This window comes from Spermophilus citellus (assembly GCF_964194105.1).
Source record: "Spermophilus citellus genome assembly, chromosome: 11".
Classification (NCBI taxonomy): Eukaryota; Metazoa; Chordata; class Mammalia; order Rodentia; family Sciuridae; genus Spermophilus; species Spermophilus citellus.
In genome coordinates, this window is record NC_138192.1 from 129,068,209 (window position 1) to 129,095,849 (window position 27,641).

At 42.2% G+C, this 27,641-nt stretch overlaps 1 protein-coding gene across 5 annotated transcripts; it reads left to right on the forward strand.

Annotated features, from left to right (window-relative positions):
* The first annotated feature begins 78 nt into the window (after positions 1-78).
* On the forward strand, positions 79-27,641 carry COPS7B (COP9 signalosome subunit 7B). 5 transcript variants are annotated; one of them, XM_081261994.1, is made up of 9 exons: positions 79-369; positions 765-805; positions 3,204-3,257; positions 7,321-7,498; positions 10,622-10,697; positions 13,211-13,299; positions 15,207-15,409; positions 17,415-17,520; positions 25,816-27,632. In XM_081261994.1, exons 1-9 carry the CDS (start codon positions 199-201, stop codon positions 25,972-25,974), a joined length of 1,077 nt encoding a protein of 358 aa, XP_081118120.1. In that variant the 5' UTR covers positions 79-198; the 3' UTR covers positions 25,975-27,632. The 5 variants fall into 5 exon arrangements, with proteins under 5 accessions (XP_081118120.1, XP_081118118.1, XP_081118117.1 ...); XM_081261992.1 differs by lacking the exons at positions 765-805; positions 3,204-3,257 and having other exon boundaries at positions 234-369; positions 25,816-27,628; XM_081261991.1 differs by lacking the exons at positions 79-369; positions 765-805; positions 3,204-3,257 and adding an exon at positions 4,546-4,734 and having other exon boundaries at positions 25,816-27,626.

Sequence of the window (27,641 nt, forward strand, 5' to 3'; positions counted from 1 at the left end):
CTCCAGGGACCTGCTCTCGCTGGTTGACATACTAGCGGTCTGAGACGACGGCAGGTTGCCCAGTGCGAAGTGTTGGAAACTACATTTCCCAGCATTCCAGGGCGCGCCCGGGGACCACAGATCCCGGCGCACCGCCGAGAGGCCAGATACTACAAATCCCAGCATGCCGCGCGCCCCACTCTCCTAACTTAGACTCTAATGTGCCGCGCAATGTGCGCAAATTCGGAATCCCGCAGGCGGGGATGGTGGGTTCTGAATCCGAGACTTAAAACTAGACGAGAAGACCCACTTCATTCTCACAAGAAGATGACAACCCACAGAGAATTAACTTCTGTTTACATGCAGCTCAGAAGTCTTATGCAAATCATGGTAAGGTTGCAAACAACAAACAAAAACTGATTAAACCATGAAAGATTGTGGAACAAAATGACTTCCTCAAATCGTCTTCGTTTGTTTGGGGCGTCTTTTAAGTGTTTCGCAGGGTTTTCTGGTTCATTCCTTCTTTGAACTGGGAAATCTACCGATTGTGTATATTCGGAATATCAGTACGGGAAGGGACACTAAAGAATGTGCTAATCCAATCCCTGTTGTTTTTACTCATGAGGAAGTTGAGGCCCAGAGAGGGGAGATGTTGGCCACAGTTCTAGCAAGTTAGGACAGAATTAGAATTCAGTTCTAAGCCTGCTGACCCCAGAGTGTGGGTTCCACTAGGAAGGTGATATTTTCAGCAGTATGACAATGTGATTGTTATTCTTGATGAACAGGAAATCAACCTTCATCCAGGATTGAAATATCCAGAAATTAGGTAAGCATTTATTTAGTGAATTTACTGCAAGTGAGGAAGTGTGATATTTGTTTTTCTTGAGTCTAGGTAGGATTTCATGTTTTGACTTGTTCTTTCTTTGTCACTCAAGGAAGATGTTTAACATGATTTCAGGAAGTAGGTAGAATTGATTTAAGCCACAATTTCCTTGGAGATCTTCCTAGGTTTGTCTTCCTCTTTCTTTCCCTCTTCTCACCCATCTGAGCACACACTCAATTTTTTCTTCCGTATAATTCAACAAACATGTTTTCAGCTCTGTCATTTGTCAGGCACTGAGTGGGTAAAAGGTGAAAGGCATGATCACTGTCACTAGGAAGATAACCATTGATTTAGGGAAATAAGGAGACTCCATTGAGATTCAAGTTGGATTATGATGCATAAAAGAAATAACATCAGAATGCCACAGAGGTCCTGCTGGGGAGATTTATAACCACTGACAAACTTTATGGAGGAAGTGGCATTTGAACTTGAAGGATGGATTTTTTCCTACATTAAAAAATTTATCCTTAAATGCTTTTGTCAATGAGGTAAAAGAGTAGAGAAAGACTTTTCACATATGTATACACCCATATTGCCATCACCCAAATCAAGATAGAGAACGTTTCCAGCATTCACTGTGCCCCTTCTCAATCTGTACTACATCCACACATCTAGAAATAACCACTCTTCTGGCTTTATTACCATAGGTAATTTTGTCTGTACTTGAATTTCACTTATACAGTGTGTACATTATATGTCTGGCTTTTCTTGTTCATTGGTGTTTTTTATGAGATTCATCCTTGGTATGTATATCTTTTTTTAATTTTTTTTCATTTGCTTAGTAGTATGCCATATGATCACAGTTTATTTGATCTGTTGATGGTCATCTGGGTTGCTATCATTTTTTGGCTGTTATTAACAAAGCTACATTCTTTTTTAAAATACTTTTTTAAAAAACATATTTCTTTTATTTGTCAATGGAACTTTATTTATTTTTATGTGGTGCTGAGAATCGAACCCAGTGCCTCACACATGCCGGGCAAGCACGCTACCACTGAGCCACAACCCCAGCCCCAAAGCTACATTCTTATATGAACCTTTGTTTCTTCTTGTGGACATAAGCACACATTTCTAGGGAAGAAGTCGCTGTCTTGTAGAGTATGTATGTGATCAGCAACAGAGATATTGCCAGTTTTCCAAAGTGTCTTGTCCAGCAATATAAGAGAGTTCTAGTTGCCTCTTATCCTTGCTGACACAGGGTTTTTGTTGTCAGTCTTTATGTTAGCAATTTTGGCTAAATGTGGAATTTCATCAAAGTATTTATTTACATTTTTCTGACACTGAGCATCAGTGTCAGAATGCTTATTGCCAATTTGAATGTCCTCTTTTGTGAAGTGACTGCTCAAGTATTTTGCCCACTTTTACTTATTAATTTTTTTGGTAAGGGGGACTGAACTCAGGGGCACTTAACCACTGAGCCACATCCCCAGCCTTTTTTTGTATCTTATTTAGAGACAGGGTCTCACTGAGTTGCTTAAGGCCTCTCTAAGTTGCTGAGGCATGTTTTTTCACTCTTACTGGTGTCGTTTGAAACAGAATTTCTTAATTACAATGAAGTGTAATGGTTTTGTGTTTATGTAACACTTTTTGCATTGACTTTAAGAAAGCTTTGGCTGTGGGGTTAATAGGATTTTTACAGGCAAATGTGAGAGAAGAACATGGCAAAAAAAAAAAAAAAAAAAAAAAAGCTTTATCTAAAGCAAGCCTGGACACAGGCCTGTTTGAATTCATGATGGGCATTGGAAGGCTTGGAGTGGAGAGGCCTGTGAAGGGAGTGGGGTGAGGCAAAGCTGGAATATTAGAAGAAAGGCATACTGCAAAGGACTTAAACTGTAGCCCTGGAGTATGGACATTATTCTGGAAGAAGCAGAGGGATTGCCAGAATATTTATAAGCTCAAATTGAACTCAGTTGTCTTTCTCTCACCCTTAAACTTGCCCCTCATCCTTCGTTGCTGTGTTTTAACACCACTGTCAGACAGCTTTGGCTTCCTGGGCCAGAATCCTGGGTATCCTCCTTCCCTCTCCCTGCATTCAACTGGTCACCAAGCCTCATAGATATAATAGTCTAAATGTCTCCAACAACGTCTCCTTTTTCATCTCCAACTGCTACTACCTTTGTTTAAGATCTTATAGTCTCGTATCTGAAATAAGTCATCTGCTTCCAGTTCTTTTCACATAGTTAGTTCCTGTTCTAACTAGTACAACCATTCTAAATTGACTGTTCTTCCTATTTTCAGCTTTAGAAACTTAAATGGTTATTCAGTGCCCTTAAGATAAACTAAAAACCCCTTGACTTGTCCTTTCTGATTTGCTTATTCATTTTTCCTGACTTAACTCAAGCCTCATCTCCTCCAGATGCCCATCCTTAATCACCCTTCCCCAGGCCACAGTGAGGTCAGTCATATTTGTTCCCCCAGGGGGCTGTGAGATCTCCAAGTGGGGACTTTGCTGTATTTAGACTTTCACAGTGTATAGTACTGGCATGTGAATTCCAAGACCCTTGATGACTGGGCTCCAGCTTTGTGCTCCTCATTTCCCGCACCTGAAACCTGGGTTCCAGCCACTCTTGGTTCTTTTTCTGCATCAGTGTATGCTGCACAGTGCATGTCTCTGTGATTATGGTCACTACCCTCTTCTGCTTTTTTTTGGCCTGGAAAATGATTTTTTTCCTTTCCAAATCTATTTCGTACCTCCAAAGTTATATCATATTCATCTCGTAGCACTTAATACATTGGAGCTTTTTGAGCACAAGAACCTTGTTTTAATTTTATGTAACCTTCTAGAACATAATACGCACTAATTTTTTTGAGTAAATGAATGAATTGGTTGGGGCTAGACTCTATAGCATTGTTCTGACTTCTGCACTATAATGCACAGTAAGTAAATGGGGCTCTTTTCCTCGACTTTGAGACCTGAAGATCTGTGTCATGTAATCTTAAAAAAAAAATCAGTTTGAGGGCTGGGGCTGGGGCTCAGCTGTAGTGCACTTGACTGGCATGTGTGAAGTACTGGGTTTGAATCTCAGCACCACATATTTATGAATAAATAAACGTCTATCAACAACTTAAAAATATTGAAATAAAATTAGTTCAAGCGTTCAGTTATGTGGCATTTCTTAGCCATCTTTCTAGGGGAGTCGGTTGACAAAAATGCAATGCCACGAATGACATTTTAGTTTTAGAACTATTGTTGTTGGCTGCAGCCATCTCCTGTTTATTTTATTCTGAATAGAGATCAAGAACATGGTCTCTGGCTCACACAGTCCGGATTCCAAAGTAGGCTTGGCACTTGGACTTTTAGATTTCAGCTTACCTGAAAAATGAAATGATTACAGGTCATGATGTTATGAGAATTCAACAAGATAATACATATAAAGCACCTGGGGAAAAAAGGCTCAATAAATGGAAGTTGTTTTTAGGCTTAATGTTTCACTGTTCCTAGGGGTAGCAGCAATTGCCACAGAGAGCTCCTGGGGTAAAGCTCAGCCAAAGGGATGAGTTTCGGGGGTCCAGGATGGTGATTGGTGGCTGCTATGGTTTGGGTTCCCATATCACCTAGGCCGCATTCTTCTCCTGGAGCCCCTCTCCACTCGCCTCCCCTCACGGTTCCCGGGCTGCAGCCCATCCAGGACCCTCTTCTCTCGCCGTGCCCCACCTGAAGATCAGAGGCGGTGAACTCAGCGCGGGGAACCTTGTGTGGGCGGAACTTGAGTGCAGCGGTGGGAGGCTTCCGGGGGGAACCGCACGGTCGACGGGTCGGCGGAGATAGAAAAACGCCGGACGCTGGACTGATCATGGACGCTTGACAACCTGCGGTCAGGCGCCGGGAGGCCGAGCCAGCAACGAAGAGGACCCAGAGGCGGCAGGGACAGGTAGGGGCCGGTGAAAGGGCAGGCCGCGCCGGGGCCGACGCTCCAGGCTCGTCCAGACCTCCGGCTTGGCGGCCTCTGCCAGAGAAACCCGCGGCCACGCCGCCCCGCCCCCGCCCCAGGAGCGCGCCCCGCGGCTCCTCACTCCACGCCAGCGGCCCTGCCTGAAGCAAGCTGCCAGCCCTGAGGACCACCCAGCTTGCGCCCTCAGCTTCCTCGTTGTGGATATCTTCGCTGCCCCATCCCCCCAAAGGCCACCCCTTTGCCCCTCTCCGGTTCATCAAAATAGCGCCCTCCGCTGTTGGGAATTCACCTCCGCTGGGTCCCTAGCCTCCTAGGGGGCCTTTGACTCCAAAAGAAAACGACTATCACCGTTTTCTTAAACTCTCCCTCACACACTGTGCGCTTCAGGCTGAGATCTTTTGCATGCACAGAAGTTTCTCCCCATTTCCCTACCTCCTTTCCACCCCAGCTGCTTCCATTTACTCTCTTTCCTTAGATACCCACCTGTCTCTTTACACGTGTCCACGTGGAAGGACAATTTTCCTCTCGTTTCCTTACCACCATCACCTACCTTCCTTTACTCTTCTCCCCCATCTCGCCCCTTCCTCCCTTTCCTCTTGTCTCCTCAGAACTCATTTCTTAACACTTCTCTTTTTCTGGCAGGACCTTTTTAGGTAATGCTAAGTGAGGCAACATAATAGTGTGAAAGGATTGTAGCTTTGTTATGCCTGACTCCACAAGAAAACTTAAGTTTTTCTGGTACCAAACTATCTTAAATTTTTTCCTTATTTTTCATTGGTACATTATAGTTGTACATAGTGGTGGGTTTAATTGTGCCCTATTTGTACATGCAAACAATATAATTTGGTCATTGTGGTTCCCCGGTATTTACCCTTTCCCTCTCCTCCTCCTTCCCCCTTGTCCCTTTTCTCTTCTGATCTACCTTGGATTTTTTTTTGACACCCCTCCCCCCTTTCTTTCTTTTTCTTTTTCCTCTCTCGCTTCCACTTAGAAAACATACAGTTTTGACTTTCTGAGTTTGGCTTTTTTCACTTACCATAATCTCAGGTTCCATCCGTTTTCCTGCAAATGACATAATTTCATTTTTTATGACTGAGTAAAACTCCATTGTGTGTATATACTTTTTTTTATCCGTTTATCCATTGATGGACAACTAGGCTGGTTCCATAGTTTGGAATTGTGCTGCTATAAACCAGGTTGGCATGTGTTACTGTAGTTATGCTGACTTTTAATTCTTTAGGATAAATATTGAGAAATGGTATAGCTGGGTCATATGGTGTTTCCATTCCTAGTCTTTTGAGGTACCTCCATACTGATTTCTGTAGTGGTTGTACTAATTTATAATCCCACCAACATTGTAAAAGTGTTTCTTTTGTTGTTGTTGTTAACCAGACTATGCTTTTGTAAGTTGTTCTTTATTTTACTATACAAAACTCTTTTCCTTCATTTTGTCATACTCCCCGATTTGCATCATTTATGGAGGACACATCTCTGCTTATGTGGGACTCAAGTAGGTATGTTGTGTGTCCACATACACTCAACATGTAATTAGATTACAAAATTGAGGGGCCTTCCTGTACCTAATGTCTTAGGGATAGCAATACAATATCCGCATTGTTTTTCCAAATCCTGTTATTATTGAGGTTTTATACAGATATTGAGTTATGTTTAGTAAAATGTCACATATCAATAGAGGAATTTACCCTGTGGACTTACACAGTATTTTCTAAGTTTGAATATATTGTTGCTTATCTTTTACAATGCTTTTTCTCCTTTCTTAATGCTTAAATAACGTGTGTGTGTTTTGCTAGGTGTGGAACCCAGGGCCTTATGCATGTGAAGCATACACTCTACCACTGGGCTACATCCTCAAACCTTAAATTACTTTTTAAATTAAATGAAATATGGTTCTTGTCAGCTGTTTGTTTTATTTTGTTCTTTTTGTAGATGAGATTCTGATAACACATAGGAAGCTGAAATGAGTTGCCTCTGTTTATGGGCAATATCCTTTGTCTCTGAACCAGAATTTGTAAATGAGGTAGATATAAAACAAGTATGGAGAAAAACTCCTGTGTTTATTTAGGCTGGTAATCTTTTTTTGGTGGGGAGTGGGTATTTAACCCAGGGAACTTGGCTGCTGAGCCACATCCTCAGTCCTATTTTGTATTTTATTTAGAGACAGGATCTCACTGAGTTGCTTAGCACCTCGCTTTGCTGAAGCTGGCTTTGACCTCCTGTCTCAGCCTCCTGAGCCTCTGGGATTATAGGAGTGCACCACCACATCCTGCTCTTTAAGAGCCTATAAGGGATGCCTCTGGGAGAGGGACAGATGGGGAAGTGATTTAGACAAAGTGTGTTTCAAACCTCAAAATTGTTAGGACAAAATCCTCTTAACTTCAGGTTGAACCCTACCCATCTCAAAAAGTGGTCATTGTATCTGGACTGAGTAGCTATTTTATCTTTATGAACACTATAAAATTATTCTGGCGTCTGGTCCAGCTTTAAATAAATACAGACTTTGGAAAGGAGAAGGAAGAATGACTGACATACCTTTCTTTTGGACAGATCTCAAGGTCAGAGAATGGCAGGTGAACAGAAACCCTCAAGTAACCTTCTGGAACAGTTTATTTTATTAGCCAAAGGTACCAGTGGCTCAGCCCTCACTGCTCTCATAAGCCAGGTGTTGGAAGCTCCTGGAGTATATGTCTTTGGAGAGCTGCTGGAGTTGGCCAATGTGCAGGAGGTAAGAGCAGTTTCCAAATAATTGGTCTGTTTTTTTTTCTCTAAACCTTTTCTGTGACTTCTCTAGGTTTCCAAGGAATTTCACTGCTGAAGTATTGTGTACCTCTAGGGTACTATTTAAGGAGTGATAGGAGATGGTGAGGCAGAGGAAAAGATTAAGGATGTTGTCTTGGGTTTCTTTATTCAATATTAGTCCCTTGGGCAAAATTAGATTGGGTTGCTAGTTATCTGAAAGATAGCAAAAAAGTCAAAATGGTGCTATAAGTGAGGTATGATGTTTAATAGGGATAGTTTCAGGCATTCTGAGGAACAAAAATCCTCCAGCACAATATAGAAAAGGAAGATTGGTCAGGGACATAATAGAAAATTATTGCTGTGTTGAACCTGAGATGGGCATGAATAGGAAAGTGTTGTTCCTGTGGAAAAGGTCAATGTTGTGTTAAAATAGATGTGTTAAAAAGTTAAGAAAAATAAAGCAAGAAAGTATTCCATTTAGCTTTGTTGATTTGTTTGATTGTTGTATTCTTTTTGGTCAATGTGCCTTAAAAAATGAGGTATTTTAAGAGTGACCAAGTGGAACAAAGAGATGGAAAGCAACTTACACTACTTTAGGCACTTGTGTTTTTATTTGGATTCAGGGGCACTTAACTACTGAGCCACATCCCCAGCCCTATTTTATATTTTATTTAGAGAAGTGTGCAAGCATGTTTTTGCTTTGGAAGGGAACTCTCAGAAGCTTTGATGTGTTGGTGGCAGGTTCGCTTTCTCTTTGCCATCCTGGGTTTCTGGTGGTGCAGAATGGCGCCGACTAAAGGATGGCCACTATGGGCAGATCCAGGCGTGGTACTGGATGCTTCTGAGAGTGGCCTTTGTATTCTTGGTGGTGGTGGTGTTCTGTATGTAGGAAAACTGTATGTTTTCCCTCTAAGTGGCTGACTTTTGCTGGATGGATCATTATCTTCATGAGCATCATGACACCTTTGCCATTAGCTGCTGGGTCTGTGTCCATAGCCAGTTGTAAACACAGCAGTGGGCCTTAAGGGTATTGAGCTTGGTGCTGTATGTCTGCTTCTAATTCTTGGTCAGGAGGTAGAGTAGTTCCTTATGACCATTCTGCATATGTCTCCTCTTCTTCTGCTGGCCAGAAATGGAACTAGAGAGCCACTGTATTTTTTATTTATTTATTTATTTATTTACTTTTTAGTTTTAGGTAGACATAATATCTTTATTTTACATTTATGTGGTGCTGAGGATCAAATTCAGGGCCTCGTGCATGCTAGGTGAGCGCTCTACCACTGAGCCACAACCCCAGCCCTGCCACTGTATTTTTTAACTGTAAATTTTTATTTAATGTTAGTCTTGTTTGCTGTAAGCTCTGTGGGGATAAGAAAGACTTGTGCTCACCATAACTTTATTGGAGTGGAATACATAGACTGACACACAGTAGGCTTTCAGTGAATATTTAGTTTACCAGAGATGGAAAATTAATATTTTGGGAAGATTTGAGAGAACTGGGTTTACTTTTCAACAGAAGACATGACCTTTAGATTCATGAAAAGCCTGAATGAAAATGCCAAACAGTTGATTCTGAAACTGTGCAAGATTGGTGAAGAGGAAATACATGGAAATTAAAGCTGGCAAGACCTTATGGCCTTATCTGTTTTCGAGAAAATAGTCTGTTCCAGCTAGTGTTTTAACTGTCTCTCTGAAAAGGGGACTAGATTTGGTGGTCTTTACAGGTCTCTTCCAACACTGATTCAGGGACCTATAGAGGTTTGTAATACCTTAGAAGGTAGGCTGAGGTAGAGAGTGGTAGAGTTCTTACTCTTATGCTTAGCAGATCACCTTTATCTCCACAGTTTGCGTTTTTCCATTTGTGAGCTGGGAATAAGCTAGCTGCCTTTCAGTGGTCTGAAATTATAGTTCTTGGAACTTTTTTTTTTAATTTTTAATTTTTTGGAATTTTCTTTTAAATGGCTAAAATTGAATAGTAGTAGTATTGTTATTACCGTTTAGATATTACTGAGTTTGGTAAATTGGGGCTGTGTGTATGCACATCCATAAACAAAATTGGTGCTTGATTGTAGTAAAAGAAGCACCCAGTTAAGGTAATTGACAGCAGAGCAGTTCCAGGCAGAGTAGTAGTTCTTCTGTTTTTCTACAGTGTCTTCAGTGAAGAATAAGTAATTTTAATGAAAGTTTTTATTTGGGGAAGCCTGATATCCTGGTTTCCTGTCCTAGTCTGGCTTTTCTTTCACACTTTATGCTGTGCTACTCTTTCCCAGGGTGAATAATCCATATATGGTCCTGAAAGTTGTATCCTAAGCTGTGTTCGGTTGGGTTGATAGTGATTCTCAACCTCCTGAACTGTTGTGTGGACAGGACTGTCTTTGTTTTGATACTGGAGATTGAACCTGGAGGTACTTACCCGCAGAGCTACATTCCCAGCCCTTTTTATGTTTTATTTTGAGATAGGGTCTCACTAAGTTGCTCAGGGCCTTGCTAAATTGCTCAGGCTGGCTTTGAACTCAAATCTTCTTACCTCAGCCTCTGAAGTTGCTGGGCCACCACACCTGGCCCAGTCTTTTTTTTTTTTAAGTCGTAGGTGGATGCCCAGTCTTTTTTTTTTTTTAAGTTGTATATTTTATTTGTTCATTTTTATATTGTGCTGGGGATTGAACCCAGTGCCTCACGTGTGCTAGGCAAGCAGTCTACCACCAAGCCACAACCCCAGCCCCCAGTCTTTGTTTTAATGCAAAAGGAGACCTGAGAAAAGTTGACCTGCTTCCAGTGCTTAATGCCGTGTGTGTGTGTGTGTGTGTGTGTGTCTGTCTGTCTGTCTGTCTGTCTGTCTGTCTGTCTGTCAGTCAGAAGCAGCTACTGGGACATGCTAGGTGTAGAATAAAATGTCATCCTAAGGAAGAGAGATTGAATTTGGGATTTTAATAATCTTATTTTTTTTCCCCAAAGAATCAAGAGTTAAGGGACCTCAGGGGCCACCTTATCAAACAATACAGAATAAACAGCTGTGGCATCTTTGGCACATGGTCACCCACCTCTGTTCAAGCACTCTAGTGATTGGTATATAGCTTGGTCTGTGGTAAACTTTGTTTTTCCTCCTCAGCTTGCAGAAGGAGCAAATGCTGCTTATTTGCAGTTGCTGAACCTGTTTGCCTATGGAACATACCCAGATTATATAGGTGAGTTGATTAAGATCCTTCAAAAGACTTAACTATGTTGATCCATTTGGAGGATGATAGAGGTTCTAGATAAAATGTTGCTTGTGTTTATGGGAGAATTCTTGAAAGGGCTGTTATCATGTTACTGCAGGTGACCTCACAAAAGGGATTTTCCTTCTCACTTTTTATTTTCCATCAGGTAAAATAGGGGCTGTGTGTATGCACATCCATAAACAAAGCCCTTGTTTATCTTCCAGGTGAGATTCTTGAGACCTAGTGTTCATAGGGCACTTGGTATGTGATAAAGTGTCAGAATACCCACTTGTAAAATATTTCATTGTTTTAAATGTTATCAAAATAACATACTATATTGAAGAATGTTTGAAAAATAGATTTTAAAAGTAACTTATAGTTGTACCTCCATTAAATTACTAGTAGCTTTTTAGTGCTGGACTTGTTTCCCATTATGCTTGAATGTTCTATTCATTGGTGTAATTAGATTTTATATATACAATTTCATATTTTGACTTCATTTGCTTCACAAGTCTTTATATTTTAAGTTTGTACTTTATTTATTTATTGGTACTGGGGATTGAACCCAAGGATGCTTTATCATTGAATTAATTCCCATCCCCTTTTATTTTGAGACAGGGTCTCTCTAAATTGTCTCTAAATTGTCCAAGTTGCCCAGATTGGCCTGAAACATGCAATTTTCCTGCCTCAGGCTCCTGAGTTGCTGGGATTGTAGAAGTGCACCACTGTACGTGGATTTACTCAATTTTAACATCTCACAATCTCCTATTCTACCACAAAGATACATCCCCACCCCATTTGAGTCGTTTTTAAATTAGAATCTTAAGTTTCAGGAATAAGGAACTTGCATATCCAAATGCTAACTTGTCTTATACCCAAACCACTTTTTTTTTCTCTTTGATTTCCTTTCCTTTTTCTTCCTTCCTCTTCCCTTCTCTCTCTCCCCCCCTCGCACCCTCCCATTCTTCCTCTCTCCTTCTCTTTTTTGCTTGCTTTTTTTCACATGAAAGTAGACTGACACTCAGCTGTTTTCTACTTTATCCTCCACTTTCCCTCCTTTCTCATTGCTCATTTCTCCTTATTCTGTGCTGCTGTTAGACTGAACAGTTTGCCACTTCTTGGTACACCACATTTTTCTAATCTCTTTTGTTCCAATGAATGTGTCCTGTTTCTGTCCTCACTTACTAAGGAGGCAGCATTGTAGACTCTGGAAGCAGATTGCCTATATTCTAACTCTACTTCTGCTAGTTGTGTGCTCTCCAGCAAATGAAGTAATCTTATGTGCCTCAGTTTTCTTAGTTGTAAAATGAGAGTAACAATACAAGTCCATGATCCCTTACTTGCACTTCTTGAGGCTAGATGTTTTAACAGTTTAGAATTTGGTGGACTTTGAAAAAGTAATATGTGTTTGCCTTTTCATGTAACATTCTAAGAAGGATATGGGCAGCATCTATATTTGAACATATCCACAATTTTGCAACAAAATAAGTAAATATTCACAACAAGTGAGATAAAAGCCAGCCTCAGTTCAGTCCTGTCCTTAGGACAGGAACTGCCACCACATGAATTTCAGCACCCTGCTTAAGAAAAAAGCAATCAGTTTGGGTTCAGCTTTTTGAAATCCAGAATTATGTAAAGGGATTGAGGACATTTGGAATCTGTCTTGGGTTTGTTGTGATAACTGGATGTTTGCCTGTGTGCCTGCGTGTGTGTGTGCTGTATGTCATCTGCAGCTACTGCCCTCCCTGATTGCTGCTGTGATTCTTACTATTACTAAAGTTTTGCTTATCTCTCAAGGCTCATCTCAAAAAAAACTCCACCTCTTCCATGAAGCCTGCCTTTCTTTCTCTTCTATACCTCCCAGATGAGATTGTTTTCACTGTCCCCTTCTCCCCCCCTCCTCCTTCTCTATCCTTTCTCCCCCTCTTTTTGTCTATTCCTCCCTCTCCCCTTTTCTCTTGGAAGTTTGTATCCTTCTGGTAGCTCTGCTTTGCATTTGTAGCTAGTGAAACATTGAATTATAAGACAGGATAAGTCCAGGGCCAAAGAGTTGCACAGCAGTAGGTGTTTGGAGCTCCTGAAGTTGTGTGGTGCAGCAGCCTTGACAAAGCCCATCTTATTCATCCTTGATTTCTCTTAAGACAGCACCTTGCATAGAACAGATGCTCAGTGAAGATATGTTGAACTTAAAATGAGAGTGTCACAAGGAGCACAGACAGTATTCCATTAAGATAATTCCACTTAAGAAGATTTTGTTTGTTCGTGCCTGGCTTTTTAGGACACTAAACTCCTTGTGTTTAGAGACTGGTCTTTCCTTTTTTGGAAGCATGTTGTCTTTCAGAGAAGATGGGAGGTGCTTATAGAATGTTTGCCCAGTGAATAAATGCAGAGGCATGATAGTGATTTAGTAGTACATTTGGTGGGGAGTTGATGAGCTTATTCCATAAAATATCCTAATTTTATTTTGTGTCTTGGTTTTTGTGGTGGGTGGGACTGAGCAGCCAACAAGGAGAGCCTGCCAGAACTGAGTACAGCTCAGCAGAACAAGCTGAAACATCTTACCATCGTGAGCTTGGCATCAAGAATGAAGGTACAGTCCCAGCTCCTTCCCTGCCTTCCTCCATATCCCGAGTCAGGTGTCTCATTGGCATCAATGAGGGAACTCACACCTACTTACAGTAGAATTGTATCCTAAATACATAAAATTTACTTGGCAAAGAGGAAAAGGTGACAAGGTGGCATAAACAGTTACTTCTCATTCCTGTGTTTAGGAAAAACATGTCCTGCAGGGGCTGAATCACCAGGTCTTGTTCTGGCATGCCATGGGTCCTCACGTGAACTGAGCATTTTGGCATGTTAAAGGGAGACTGCTATTGAAAGATACATATTTTTCAAATGGCAGGGTATCTTGCAGCAAGTTACAACTTCTTCTGTTGCTCAGTGCACAGTGAACTATACCCATGTTGGAGGAAGATCTTGGTATATTGGATTTACTGAGAGTGAGTGTGTCCGCCCTCCGCCCCCCGCCCCCCATGTTGAGGATTAAACCTACGGTCTTGCCCATATTTTGCAAATGCTCTACCACTGAGCCATACCCTCAGCCTTTTTTATTATTATTATTTTCAAGGTTATTATTCTAATTGGAATTTTTGCCTCTTATGCTAATTTTACATTCTATCCTTCTGTAAGATTTCATTCCATCATACTTTGGAGTTCTGTGCTCCAGTGGATTTAGAAGAAGCCTTGCAGCCAGCTGCTCCCAGCCATTAATAAAGACAGTCCAGACTCAGTTAATTTATAGTTGACTTGGATTCTTTGCCTAGCCTCCTAAGTTTTTGTGGGAATATGCTTTTGAAAAAGTTTGATTTTTTTGATTGCACTTGAGATATGTATGTGTTCTTGGGCTGCTGTTTCAGTTGCTGAAATTATTTTACCTGATCTATTCACAAATTTCTGAAACTCATTTTAAGTAGAAGGCTCTCCCCCTCCCCCCATCCCTTTTGGTGGTGCAGAGGATTGAACTCAGGGCCTTGTGCACACTAGGCTTGCTCTCTATCACTGAACTATATCACCAGCCCAGTGGGTCCAACTTTGGGAAGTGAAGACCTGACCTTTTTCTAGTCCTGCACATGGACTTCTCAAGTGTTATAAGGGTAGGATGACTTTTCTTCTTTCTGCAGCCTATTATTGTAAGCCCAGCCATCACCCCTGGATAGCATGCCCTTAGCCATGGAGTGCCCTTCTAGATGTGTTTGCTGTATTTTTTTTTTTTTTTTGTGTGTGTGTGTGTGTGTGTGTGTGCGCGCATCATTCTTTTCTTTGTGTCTACAAATTTGATTTCTGTATTTTATTTCCAAACTGTAGTAATGTGGCAGGATTTGCAGAAAACTGGATATTTATATATTGTCAAGACCTTGCATGCAGTATATTGGTACAATCCAATAAAGGATTTGTTGGGGATTTGCATTGGTTGCAAAAATCTGAGAAAACAGATACAGACCTTAAGGTGCCATCTTTGCTGGCTGTCTTCACTGGCCACCTGTAGGAACAAGTGATGGCCTGCACATTTTTTTTTGCTATGGCACTTTGCTGGGCAAGCAGCCAGTTCTCTCCAGGGCCTGGGATCTCTTGGAGGTTTATGATAATCTGGCATTGTATGCAGAATATGCAAGCTTCCGGAAGGTGGCAGCCTGGCACACACTGTTTCCTTTTTCTCTGAAAGGCATCTTTCACACCCTGTGCTCCAGGGTGTGAAAATTGAAGTCTGGGTGAAGTCTAGGATGTAAAGAATAAAGAGGGCACCTTCTTGGATGCCATAGGGTCTTGTTACAGGTCCTGTGATTCATTCATCTACTTTTGTTGCCTTAGACATGAATGATTATCACTGACCTGCATCACCTGAGCCCAAAATTGGCTGTTGTCTATGTGGGTAATGCCCATATTTTCATTAATGCTTGCCAGATGGTTTTTATAACTATCACATGGCCTTATCCACAGTGTATTCCCTACTCTGTGCTGCTGAAGGATCTGGAAATGAGGAATCTCCGGGAATTAGAAGACCTCATCATAGAGGCTGTCTACACTGACATCATCCAGGGCAAGCTGGACCAGCGAAATCAGCTGCTAGAGGTGGATTTCTGCATTGGCCGTGACATCCGCAAGAAGGATATCAATAATATTGTCAAGACCTTGCATGAATGGTAAAGCTGAAATGAGGAGGGGGATAGCTAGCTTGTCCTTTGTGCATCTACATGCAAAAATGTGATCACCAGGAGTCAGCTGAGGGCTTGGGGTGAACCAGATAGTGAGCTGCATTTGTGATTACAAATATGTGGCAACAGGAATCATTTCACTCATTTCATTTGTACGATTGTTCTTGCCTTAAATGCAGCCGAGGGTTGTTTAACAGTGGGCTCTAAAATATCCAGACCTAGCAGGTAGAACTTCACATCCTAGTTATTGTGATGCCAGTCCTATACTTTGCAGATGTAGACTCAAAGTTTGGCCAAGCTCAGAAAGTTTTTTGTAAGTTGTTGTTGTTTTTTTTTTTTTGAATAAGAAACCTTTGTTCAGTGTCAGTAACATTGGGCTGGTGTTTGTGAAACACTGTAAGGGATAAGTAATGGGTGGTTCTAATTTGGAACACAGCCTCATGCAGAATATTTGATAACTATATCCTGATATATAAAAAGAATTGGGACATTTGTATATTCTCAATGAAATGTGATATTTGCAAGAGCTGTTACACATTCTACAAGGATTTGTTGTGGAGTTATTTAAATGATTTAGGGCTTATAAAGCTTAGGTAGACTTAAGAGAAGTTTTAGTGAGCTTTGAAGGAGGGCCAGGAGTAGAGTAGAATTTGAGGTGAGGGGAGAATGTAAGCAGGCAGGCTTCATGCAGAGGGACAGGCAAATTGTTTTCCTTAAAACCAATGATCTCTATTTTATCCCCTGGAGTCTTTTCAGGGATGAATGGCCCACCTTTGATCCCTGAGGTCTAATGCCCTCCCCCCCCCCCCCCCCCGCCCCAGTTTCCCTCATTGACACTACTCTTAAACCTCAGGCATGTGCTTCCCACTCCTCACATTATGTTCTGACCCAAGTGTAGCCCCAAACTCCTTCCCTGTGCAACATATGACAAAAGCAAGAGCTTTCAAAGATTGTTAAACTGTTAAATCAGAATAAACTTATAAAATGTCCACAGCACAAAAAAAAATGGTCTAGAAACAAAATCTAGATTTCTGATCCTACTAAAGTTGTCTGTTCCAGTCCAGTTTTGACATGGCTGGTATGGTTTTCACAACCAGGGCCTGGTTTCCTGTTTTAAGCCCCTAGTATGTTGGGCCAAGATGTGGTACCTTGACTCCTAGCCCAGAGTGTTCACCAGGAAAGATTCTTAGAACTTCTGTTGAGGTTTGGCACTCAATTTGGAACAGAATTGCTACATTGAGAGGTCCCACAAAAATGGCAAAATGTTTACAATATTGAATTTTATTTTATTTTATTTTATTTTTTGTACCAGGGATTGAACTCAGGGGCACTCAACCACAGAGTCACATCCCCAGCCTTATTTTGTATTTTAGAGACTGGGTCTCACTGAGTTGCTTAATGCCTCCCTGTTGCTGAGGCTGGCTTTGAACTCATGATGTTCCTGCCTCAGCCTCTCAAGGCACTGGAATTACATGTGTGTGCCACTGCGTCTGGCTTAATATCGAATCTTAAATGGAGGGGATATGAATATTGTGCTTTCAAAAAAAATTTTTTTTATTTTAAAAATTTCAAAACACAGAAAGTGGAGAAAATAACAATGAGCAATAGGAGGGGTATGGCAATTAGAAAGGCACTTCAGCTTCTGAGGAAAGGGGTAATCTCCCAAATAGGATGCCTTTGGGGATTTTTTTTTTTTCTGTTGAGAGTGATTAGTGTAACCTATCAAGTCTTGCTCACCTTCTTTAGTCCACAGTCTGTAAAACCATTTCCCATGGTCTACAGAAGTTGGATATGAGAGCTGTATTCCAAGAAAGTACACACAAGCCACCATATTTATCACCATCTTTCCTATTTGGACAATCTGGGGCAAGGGCAGAGGAGGTTAAAGGAAGTCCTACAAGGTGCTAGGGAGACTTATTGGGAAAGAGATTCCTGAGGCTAGGGGAGAGTTCTGGGCCTTCTTGCAGCTCAGGGCTGGTTTTCTCTGTTACAGGTGTGATGGCTGTGAAGCAGTTCTGCTGGGCATTGAACAACAGGTCCTGAGAGCCAACCAGTACAAAGAGAACCACCACCGGACTCAGCAGCAGGTGGAGGCAGAGGTAAGCAAGAAGAGAATGGCTCTTCTCCAGGGTGTAACCTGGCTGTTCTTTGTAGTGTTTTTGTTTTTGTTGTGTGAGCCTTGGTATTGCCAAAACAAGCAGTCCCCCCAATTAGGCATTGTTTTTGTTGCTGGAACATAGGAAAACATAGTGGGACATAGCTCCTGCTCTTGATCCTCTCTGTCTTCTGATTCTTGGTCAGTAGAGGGTGTGCAGACTTGGATTACAGAGAAGGTTGTAATTCTCTGATATACATGCATTTGCAACTATAGAGCAGAAGAAAACACATTTGGGAATGGATCTTAAAAATGGTTAGAAGGAGGCTGGTGTTGTAGCTCAGTGCTTCCCTGGAGGGTGTTCTATCCTCAGCACCACATAAAAATCAGTAAATAAAGTAAAGGTATTGTGTCCATCTATAACCCCCCCCCCCCAAAAAAAAAAAAATCTTTTTTGTTAGAAGGAGTTGGGAAATGTGGCTCAATGGTAGAGTGCTTGCCAAGCATGCACAAGGACCTGTTCAAGAGCCAGCACTGGGGAGAAGAAAGCTAAAAGGATGGTGGTTGTCAGATGTGGAGGAGGTACGGGCTTCAAGGCCTGGTAATGTCCTGGCTAAGTGGTATGGCAGGTGCAGAGTGTTTGTGTTATTCTTCTCTCAACTATATACATATATTACAAACATTTTTAATTTCATGATGTTTTATACTAGAAAAGCGAAAAATTCTGTGCATGAAAGGAAAACATAGGATGTGAGTGGGATTTTAGTGATGCCTTATTGTCCAGGACACTTGCAATCTCTTGCATGGATGCAGGCTCTGACTTTTGTGTTCTGTGCATTTGTGTGCCTACAGTATGATGCGCGGAGCCCTTAAGATTAAAAGTATTGGTTTGTTTTAGCAATTAAAGTCCTTTTTAAGTGTGGCTGGGGCTTGAAATGTCAGTGGTATTGAATGAGTTTTAAAAATCAGGTGTTTTAAGAGTGGGGCTCAGAATTCCAGGTGTTTCAGGAACATAAAAAATGAGTAGACATGCTTTTCACAGAGGGGTTTGTGAATTTGGAGAGTCTTCTACACCTTAAAAAGAAAACCTGTGCTTATTTATCTCCATAAAACTGGCTCTTGTTCTCTGCTTCACCCACAATAGGTACTCAGATTTTGAACTGAATGCTTCTGGTATTCCATATATGTGTGTCAGTGGACTGCTGAAGTAGGACTTTCATGAACTAGTGCTAATTTATTTCAAATACCCTCCTCCCCATGTGTATACACTCTGGATGTTCAGTTCATGGTACTTTTTAAATCCTACTTCTAGCCAGGAAGGATAAATTACTTCTAATTTAACATTAGCAAAGGCAAAGTCAATTAGGAAATTAAGCCTCCTACTTCTTTAGTAAGCTGGGCAACCATCCTCTTGGATATATGGCCTCCTGTCTGATCTAGGATTGAGATGTGAGCAACTTAGGACAGGCTAACCACTTTCCTTTCTTTTTATTTTTCCTTGTAAATCAATTTCTGAGGAAAACAAGGTTTGGAGACCTAGTCCTAGGGAAGCCTAGGTAAAACCTACCGCCTTTAACCTAGCAGGGGACACGGGTTGCTGGACTGTTGCTGATTGTGGCAGCTGGTGAAAAGTGAGTAGGGAAGGGGCATCATTGTGGTCATTGAAAAGATGAATGATGCTAGTTTTAGGATTTTGAACTGTTCAAGGTTACTTTCAGTGACTGGCATCAGAAGGAAGAAAAGCTGGTGTGAGAATCATAGCCTCTGGGACAGGAGTCCCTGTGTTTCTTCTTTGCTAGCAAAGTAATAAATCTTTTTCCTTTTTCTGAAAAAAAAAAAAAAAAAAAAAAAAAGCAAGTGAGCATGGAGTTGTTGTAGACACTGGGCCAATGTGAACCATGCTCTGTTCTTACTCAATAGTGTATACTCTTCGAATCATGGTTATTTAAAGAAAAAAAAAAGTGAACAAGTTTGTCATGGTAGTCCATTTTTGGAAAATACAGCTACCTCTGCTGGTAAAGCCTGGTGCCCACTAGGTGGCGCTAAGGACTTAGGTTTGAGAGAGAGATCTGAGAAGACCAAGGCCACCTCCATCACTATTTAAAATGATCTGTTGACTTAATAATCTTCTAGAAAACTTGGAACAGATGGATAGGAAAAGAGAGAGTGAATCGCAGAGGCTGGTTATTTTCTGTTCAGTTAGTTCATGGTCTGAAGCCCAGGGTAGGTGCTGATCATCCCCTGCTTAAGGCACATGGAACGTGCTTACCAAACGCTCAGAGTTGAAAAGAAAACAGCGATCTTCAGAAAACAAAGGTAGTTCTGTTATATTCTGCTTACTTTTGTACTTCAGTTACCCTTGGCCATTTATAGCCATTTTCTTAACTGGATGGGTAATCTTTTTCTTTTCTTTTTTTTTTTTTTTAATATTGTTTTAGTTGTTGATGGACCTTTTTTTTAGTTTATTTGTATGTGGTGCTGAGAATCGAAACCAGTGCCTCACAAATGCTAGGCAAGCGTTCTTATACTGAGCTACAATCACAGCACAGGTGATCTTTTCTTTATTGGTCCTTAAAGTCCATTGCTGTTCTCAAAGGGCAAAACTTAATGTTTTTCCCCAAAATCTCACAATAGCTTTCTTCTGGTGAGTTGGACCTTCCAGAAAACCTTCCCTCTGAATGAAGATAGCCCTATTACAAAATTATAAAAAGAAATATTCTTTCCTTTTAGCTCTTTATAGAAATAACGTATTTAATTATAATTCCAGCAAGTCTGGGGGTACAGAACAGTAATATTATGAGCTAGTTCATTGTTTCTGAGAAAGTGCTCTGGAGGGGAAGGAAGTTCACAAAGCAACTCTCATTTGATTTTAGAAGAGATTTTTCTTTATATTGAATGTGCCCATGTCTGATGTTCTGTGAAATGTTAATATATAGCTGTAGTTAAACATTTACAAAATAGGCTGTGTTCAATTCATATAGGTAATAAAGCTAAAGAAGGCTCTATTTTCAGTTATGTAGAAAATCCCCCAGGAGCTAAGTCAGTGACAAATCTTGAGCTTTCTGACTGTTATAGTGGCACTAACAGTACCTGCTAGATAGGCTGTCTCCCATCTCCTGCTTCCCCCTTTTTTTTTTTTTATTTTGGCACTGGAGTTTGAGCCTGGGAGTGCTTTGTCATTGAGCCATATTCCCAGCCCTTTATATTTTTAATTTTGAGACAGGGTCTCACTAAGTTTCTTAGGGCCTCACTAATTTGCTTATGCTAGTCTTGTCTTTGTGTTTCTCCTGCCTCGGCCTCCTGAGCCATTGGGGTTACAGGCGTGTGTTACTGCACCCAGCTCCTGCTGCTCCTTTTCTTTATAGCAATTTTCCAACTGTGGGTTCTATTTCCTATTGTCTGCTTTTGCTTTGCCCCACAGCTAAAGGAAGTTTTCCTGCCCCAGAAAGCTCTTCTCTCTCCATTTGCCTGAATATTTAAGGTCTGTAATAGAGCCAGGCTGCATTTATTTTTTTATTTTTTTGCCAGCAGGTGTCTTAACTGGGAAATTCCTGAAGTCCATGTTTTGAAGAGCTTGACAAACTCTAGGTCATCTGTGGGTAGGTGGGGTGGGGTGGCTTGTAAGCCAGGCTCCTCCAAGAGGAAAATCAGGAGGAGTCGGGTCAGATTTACACCAAAGAAGACAAGTCTGAGGCTATTTGTCATCAATTGAATGGGGTTCTGTGGAAGAGGATTAGACATCTCAAAGTCTAAGAGGTTGAAACAGATGTAACTGGTGCACCTACCTGCAGGGCCAGTCTGGAGTTCTGGAAGGAGCTCTGTGCTTAAGCCTGCCCAGCTCCTGGCAGAAGTTAATTGACTACTTCTTCATTTTTGTGGTACTGGGGATTGAACACAGTACATTGCATGTACTAGGCAAAATTCTTACCACTGAGCTACATCCCAAGCCTTTTTATTTTATTTTGAGACAAGGACTCAATAAGTTGCTTAGGCTGGCTTTGAACTTGCAGTCCTTCTGCCTCAGCCTCCCAAGCCTCTGGGATGATAGGCGTGTGCCACTACACCTGGCTCTAATATTCCTTTTAACCCTAAGCGTCTGTAATTGGCCTTAGCAGTCCTTTTTGTGAGTTCTGTATGTTTAAAATGCCAACGGTAGGACTGGCAAAGTGCTTGCCTGGCACACACAAGACTTTTTTTGGGGGAAAAAAATTGCCAACACTACAGCTGATGTCCAAGCAAGGTATCTGTCACACTAGCACCCAGTGTGGGGGCCACAGCACTCCCCCTCCTGAGGTTGTCTTTGTGGAGTTCTCAGGCCTTGTTTCTTCCACATAGAGATACTTGCCCAAGAAGCCCTCTTTTCTTTCCCTTAGTATTTACATTTTGCTTCTGTGTGATAACTACTGTGGAGGACTTAGATTTGTTGGTAATCCTGTTGGTACAGGGAGAGGTGTATGCATGAGACATGGAGACCCAGTGCTAGAGGAGGCGATGGAGTGAGAGCACTGCCAGGCAAAAGCAGCCTGGGGGGCTGGGGATGTGGCTCAAGCGGTAGCGCGCTCGACTGGCATGCGTGCGGCCCGGGTTCGATCCTCAGCACCACATACCAACAAAGATGTTGTGTCCGCCGAGAACTAAAAAATAAATATCTCTCTCTCTCTCTCTCTCCCCCCCCCCCCTCACTCTCTCTTTAAAAAAAAAAAAAAAGCAGCCTGGGAACTCCAGACAGGTCAGTGTGGGTTGGAGTGGTCAGGAAAGGTTGTATGGAAGAGGCACTTGACTCTCCAGGCAGGTAAGGAGATTAGCTAAGGAGGCGTTTTGCCCAGGCTGGACTTGCAGGGTCGTGAAAGGCGGAGATAAAATGAGTGCTTCTGAGTGTTGGTGTGGTGGGGAGGGACAGTGAATGTAGCCGGAGTGAAGGGTCTGTGTTGAGGAGCAGGGAAGGAAGGTACCAGATCTTGAGTGGTTGAGTGGTGTTTAAAACTAAAGAAAGAACCAAGTTTTCTCCTGAGTCAAGTCCCTTGCTTTCCAGGGTCACTAAGCACCCAGGATAGCAGCTTATCAAGTGGGTACAAACCATAAGTGAAAGCTGCTTGAAGGTAAACAGGCATTGGAATGAAGGGGAGAGTGGCTCTGGTTCTGTTTCTTGCTCAAAAGGTTTTGACAGGATCTTGAATCAATAGAATTGAGTCGCCTGTGATGGGGTGGCTATGTCACCCTCCTGAGGGGTGCTGGTGTAGCCAGGAGAAGGGGCTGTGTGCAGGCTCCTCTGGAGCTGCAGTGAGAATCTGTGGGTTCCTATGTGAGGACATGACACTGGAAGTAGTAAACTTTGACAAGAACAAGTCTATGTACAGCTTAAAGAGTAAAATAGAACACTGGGGGCAGTTCCAGAGGTCAACAAGGGAACCTTGCTTCAGGGAATGAATATGCCCAGACAAGGTTTGCTCCTGGCTGGCAGGTCAGGGACTGACTGCTCAGTTGAGCTGTAGATACTCCAGATAGTCCAGAGCTAGCCCAGGACCCCTGAGACCACTCAGAAAAAAGAGATGCTAGTTAATATTCTTTTTCTTTTTACCTTTTTTTTTTTTTCTTTTCCTGGTGCTGGGAATTGAACCCAGGGATGCTCTACCACTGAGCCCACAATTTTTCTTTTGAGGCAGGGTCTTGTCAGGTTGTTCAGGCTGGCCTGGAACTTGGAATCCTCCTGCCTCAACCTCCCAAGTTTCTGGGATTTATAGGTGTGTACCACAAAGCCTGGCACTAATTAATTTTTGATAGACTTGAAGTGACTTTATGCTACAGAAACACAGGTACAAAGTAATTGAAAATAACCATTATTTGGATATTGATTACTTTTTTTTTTTAACTCATGTAGGGGTTAATAGACTATCAGTAAATCTCAAGACATCTTAATCAACATAGAAAACTATCGTCTTGCTTGATTAAAATTTTGTTAGCTTTTGAGGAAACCTCAAAATAAACCCTCAGGTACTGTCATTGCAGGACCTTCTCACATTGTGGAAGTCAGAGGTGACTGGCATGCAAAGAAACAAATTTAATTCATGCATTACCTCTTAAGATTTTAATATTCCTCCTAATGTTTAGAAAGCATATCAAACTACAGAAGCATTGGAATGTTATTTTATAAAACAGTGACACCTGAGAAATCATATTTTTAAATCTCTCCTTCAAGGCCATCAAAATAGTACTAGAAGTTAAACTGGCAATAACAAATCTTTCTCTTAAGAAAGAGAGGTATGCCTGCTTGCCCCATGCTTTTACTTACCAGCTCCACCAGTAACTGCTGAAGCAGAGATACCGAAATGGCAGGGAGCCCAAGGGAGGGAGGGCTACTGAGTTGGGTGTTCGGCCTGGCAGAACAGCTGATACACCCAAACTTGACCTAGACCTTGTTCCGTATTACCTGTCCCAGCCCACAGTCCTGTGTAACTCTCCTGGCAGAAAGATTCAGATGATGGTGAGTAATAGAAGTTTGGGGTTTGGTTGTTTCCACTTCACAAAATGACAGTGACAACAAATACCCACCTACAGTGGAGTTTGGTTGACTCTGAAGATGATTGCTCCTCTTCTGGAACTGAATATTACTCTCACTTTCATAGTCATTATTTGGTATTTGCATTTGGACTGTTTCTTACTCAAGCTCCTGATAGTCTGACTGTTTTGAATTTTTGATTTGCCTACTCCCTTCTTGCCCTGTAGAAAACCAAATTACTGCTTCTCAGAGAATGTGGAAACCATCAAACAGGAAAGATACACTTACTCTGCAGCATCCTTCTCCTTCCTTCTAATGTGTGTGTGTGTTTTTTTTTTTTAAAAGAAGGCTTATATTTGAATGAACTCTTGCCTAGCACCTCCTTCTCTGCTTGCTTTTCCTTCATGTTTTCTTCCTTTTTTTTAAATTTGTTTTTTAGTTGTAGATGCTGAGGATCGAACCCAGTACCTCACACTTGTTAGGCAAGTGCTCTACCACTGAGCTACAACCCCCAGCCCTGTTTTCTTCCCTTCAATGAGCTGAAGAGCAAAAATGTAAAAGCTATCAGGACTGGTATTGGGGGATGGGCGTTTAAACAGGCACTGCACTGGAGTACATGCTCCATGGATTGGTATCATCAGTTTTCAGAAGGTACAGGTTGAGCATCCCTAATCTGAAACATTCCAAAATCTGGAAATTTTTGAGCATAGGTAAAATCTATGCAAATATTCCCAAATCTGCCAAACTCTGAAATCTGAAACACTTCTGGCTCTGGGCATTTTAGATAAGCAATACTGATTTTGGGAAAATGTGGAACCCCTTTCATCCAGAAAGCTCATGTCCTGGAGTATGTCTTCCACAGATTTTCACAAAGTATGCAGGGTAGATGTAGAAGGCCATTTATCCCCACACCAGAAAACAAACAAGGAGCTAATTTTAAATGGTAGAACATTTACAGCACAGTAGAGGACATGTGTTGACATGGAAAAACGTTGCTTGGGTATTTTTGAGCCCTTACTTTGTTAACAGAAAAAAAGGTATGTTGCAAACAGTAGACTTGCCAGTTCTTTTCCTTAATTTTCTTTTGTCAATTATTTGGTTGAAATTCATGCCCTAGTTGTTTATTCAAGAGGAGTCCAAGGTACTTGTAGAAATATTTGGTTTCATACATTGCCTTAGTTAGGTGAGTTTAGAATTATTCCATTACTCTTTTTTTGTGTGCTGGGGATTGAACCTAGGGGTACTTAACCATGAGCCATATCCCCAGCCCTTTTATTTACTTATTTTTTATTTTGAGACAGGGTGTCACTAAGTTGCTGAGGGCCATGCTAAGTTGCTGAGGCTGCCTTTGAACTTGCAGTCCTCCTGAGCTGCTGGGATTATAGGCATGTGCCACTGTGCCTGGTTTGCCCTTCTTTTTCTAAGCGTGTTTTTACCATTAATTTCTTTTACCTTCTGGGTCATACTGCTTTGTTAGATGGTTTACTTCTACTTGTTTTAAACAAGAAAGCATTGGTTCCACTTTTTTCCCCCCTTCCAATAGTACTGGGGATGGAACTCATTATACACACTAGGCAAGTGCTTCACCACTGAGATACATCCCCAGGCCTGGTCCCACATTTTTGCCAGACTCATTTCTGTTTACCTTCCTAAGCATCCCCTGTTTGTTTCTTCTCACCTGGATTTCTGAAGATCATTGGAAATTTTCTTACAGACAATTTTTGGCGACTTCTCTGCCTCACTATACTGAGAACAAGTTGTTGTGCATGTCAGATGCTCACATCCACTTCTGTCTCTCTCCAGGTTACCAACATCAAGAAGACACTTAAAGCCACTGCGTCCTCTTCAGCTCAGGAAATGGAGCAGCAACTTGCTGAGCGGGAGTGTCCCCCTCATGCTGAGCAGAGGCAGCCTACCAAGAAGATGTCCAAAGTGAAAGGTCTGGTCTCCAGCCGCCACTAGGACCGGCTGGGGCAGCTGGCACTCACCAGGCCTGGGTCAGGTGGGGAGGGGACACCAAGGGCCTATTTCCTCCCTTCTCTACCTACAGTGAGTTCCAGACCTGCCCATCCCCTCACCAGCGTCTCCCCACCCATTGGTACCGTTCCAGAAAAATCATTACTCCTTTCCCCACCCACTCCCTCATCCCTGTTGTTCCCTCAGACTCAGGGGCTCCGTGGATGCCATCCTAACAGGGTGGACACTGCCCACTTCTCTCCAGGAGGTTCTTGTCTCTGTATGGGCTTGTCTCCCTGCCAGTTTTCTTTTGCTCCATGTCATTTTGTCAGGCTGGTCGTAAGCCGAAGGCAGCTTTAACCGGCCCACAGGGATGACTGCGGAGAAGGCCCCTCTCTGGGCAAGGAGGGGGCGTTCCTTCTCTAGCCCCATGTACCACAGTCCCCATGATGGTGCAGGCGCTCTCTAGCCAGGTACCCACATGCTTGTTTTCCCTCTCCTGCCTTATCCCTGTTGGCAGCTCCAGTTCAACCATGGAGGGATGTGATGCTGGGCTATGTTTACTAAACCTTTGGGTTTTCAGCCTCTTAAACCCAGCTTGGATCTCTCGTTATTTGGGAGTGCTACACTGACTAACCTCTGGTATCTGAGCACAGAGGGTGCTGTGGGTCTGCTGGTGGCAGAAGTGTTTCTCCCAGCTTGGTGTCTTCTGCTGGCCACTCTTCCTGCTGCCTCTGACTGCTCAGCTTTGTTTTGGTGTATAGGCCCCAGCTGCTCTCGGGGGCTGTCTGCCAGCACTTGTTCTCCCAAGACCTTCCACACTTCTTGGCCGCCCCTGTGGCAGGGGTGGTGGTGTTGGGGCCCCTTAGTCTGGTGAAGGACTGTTGCTGCTGCTTCTCTTCCTTCCTTCCCCTCCTTGGCTGGTGATCCAGAGCCCTCTGATGACAGCATACTCCTGGCCAGAGAAAAGGACTTGACTAGACTTTCTGAACTTGAACAGTTTCAGGTTATATTTTAATTTTTTTTTTTTTTGTACAGGTTAATTCTAATACATTTCAACATACTTTTTTCTCCCCTTGTGTCAATATTTGTTATAGACTAATCGCCGGGGATTTTTTTACCTGGTTGGAGGGTGGCATGTGTGTATGTGTGTGTGTGTATTGTTTTGTTTTTATAAAGGGAGGTGGAAGTCCTGGACTGATACTAAAGTTCATTGAGGAAAAAGCACATTTTAGAACAAAAAAAAAATAAAAATGTAGATTTGATGTATGTGCCTGGAGTGTGGGGTCCCATAGCTGGTAGATCTGGAGGGGTGGGGAGTCGGGTGGTTCAGGAAAATGAGATGCTACCATGGTTAAAAAATGGGTTTTTCCTTTTCCTAAAATGTTCAGCAGATGTTGCAGTATTCTCATGTCTCTTTCATGTTGGTATGTGTGCCCGAACAACACTGTGCCCAATGAGAGAGAGAAGTGTAATTCCCAAAGAGTCTTTCATGATTCCCTGGTCACATACTTGTGGAAAGGGGGTTCTATTATTAATAAACGTGGCACTCCCTGCATCCCCTATCCTCATTGGAAGTTAATTGCTAAGGTCATAGAGAATTCCTGGGGGAGGAAGCCTATGCCTACACTCATGTCACCACCAGATCCTTCCAGGTCATAACTAGTGGGACA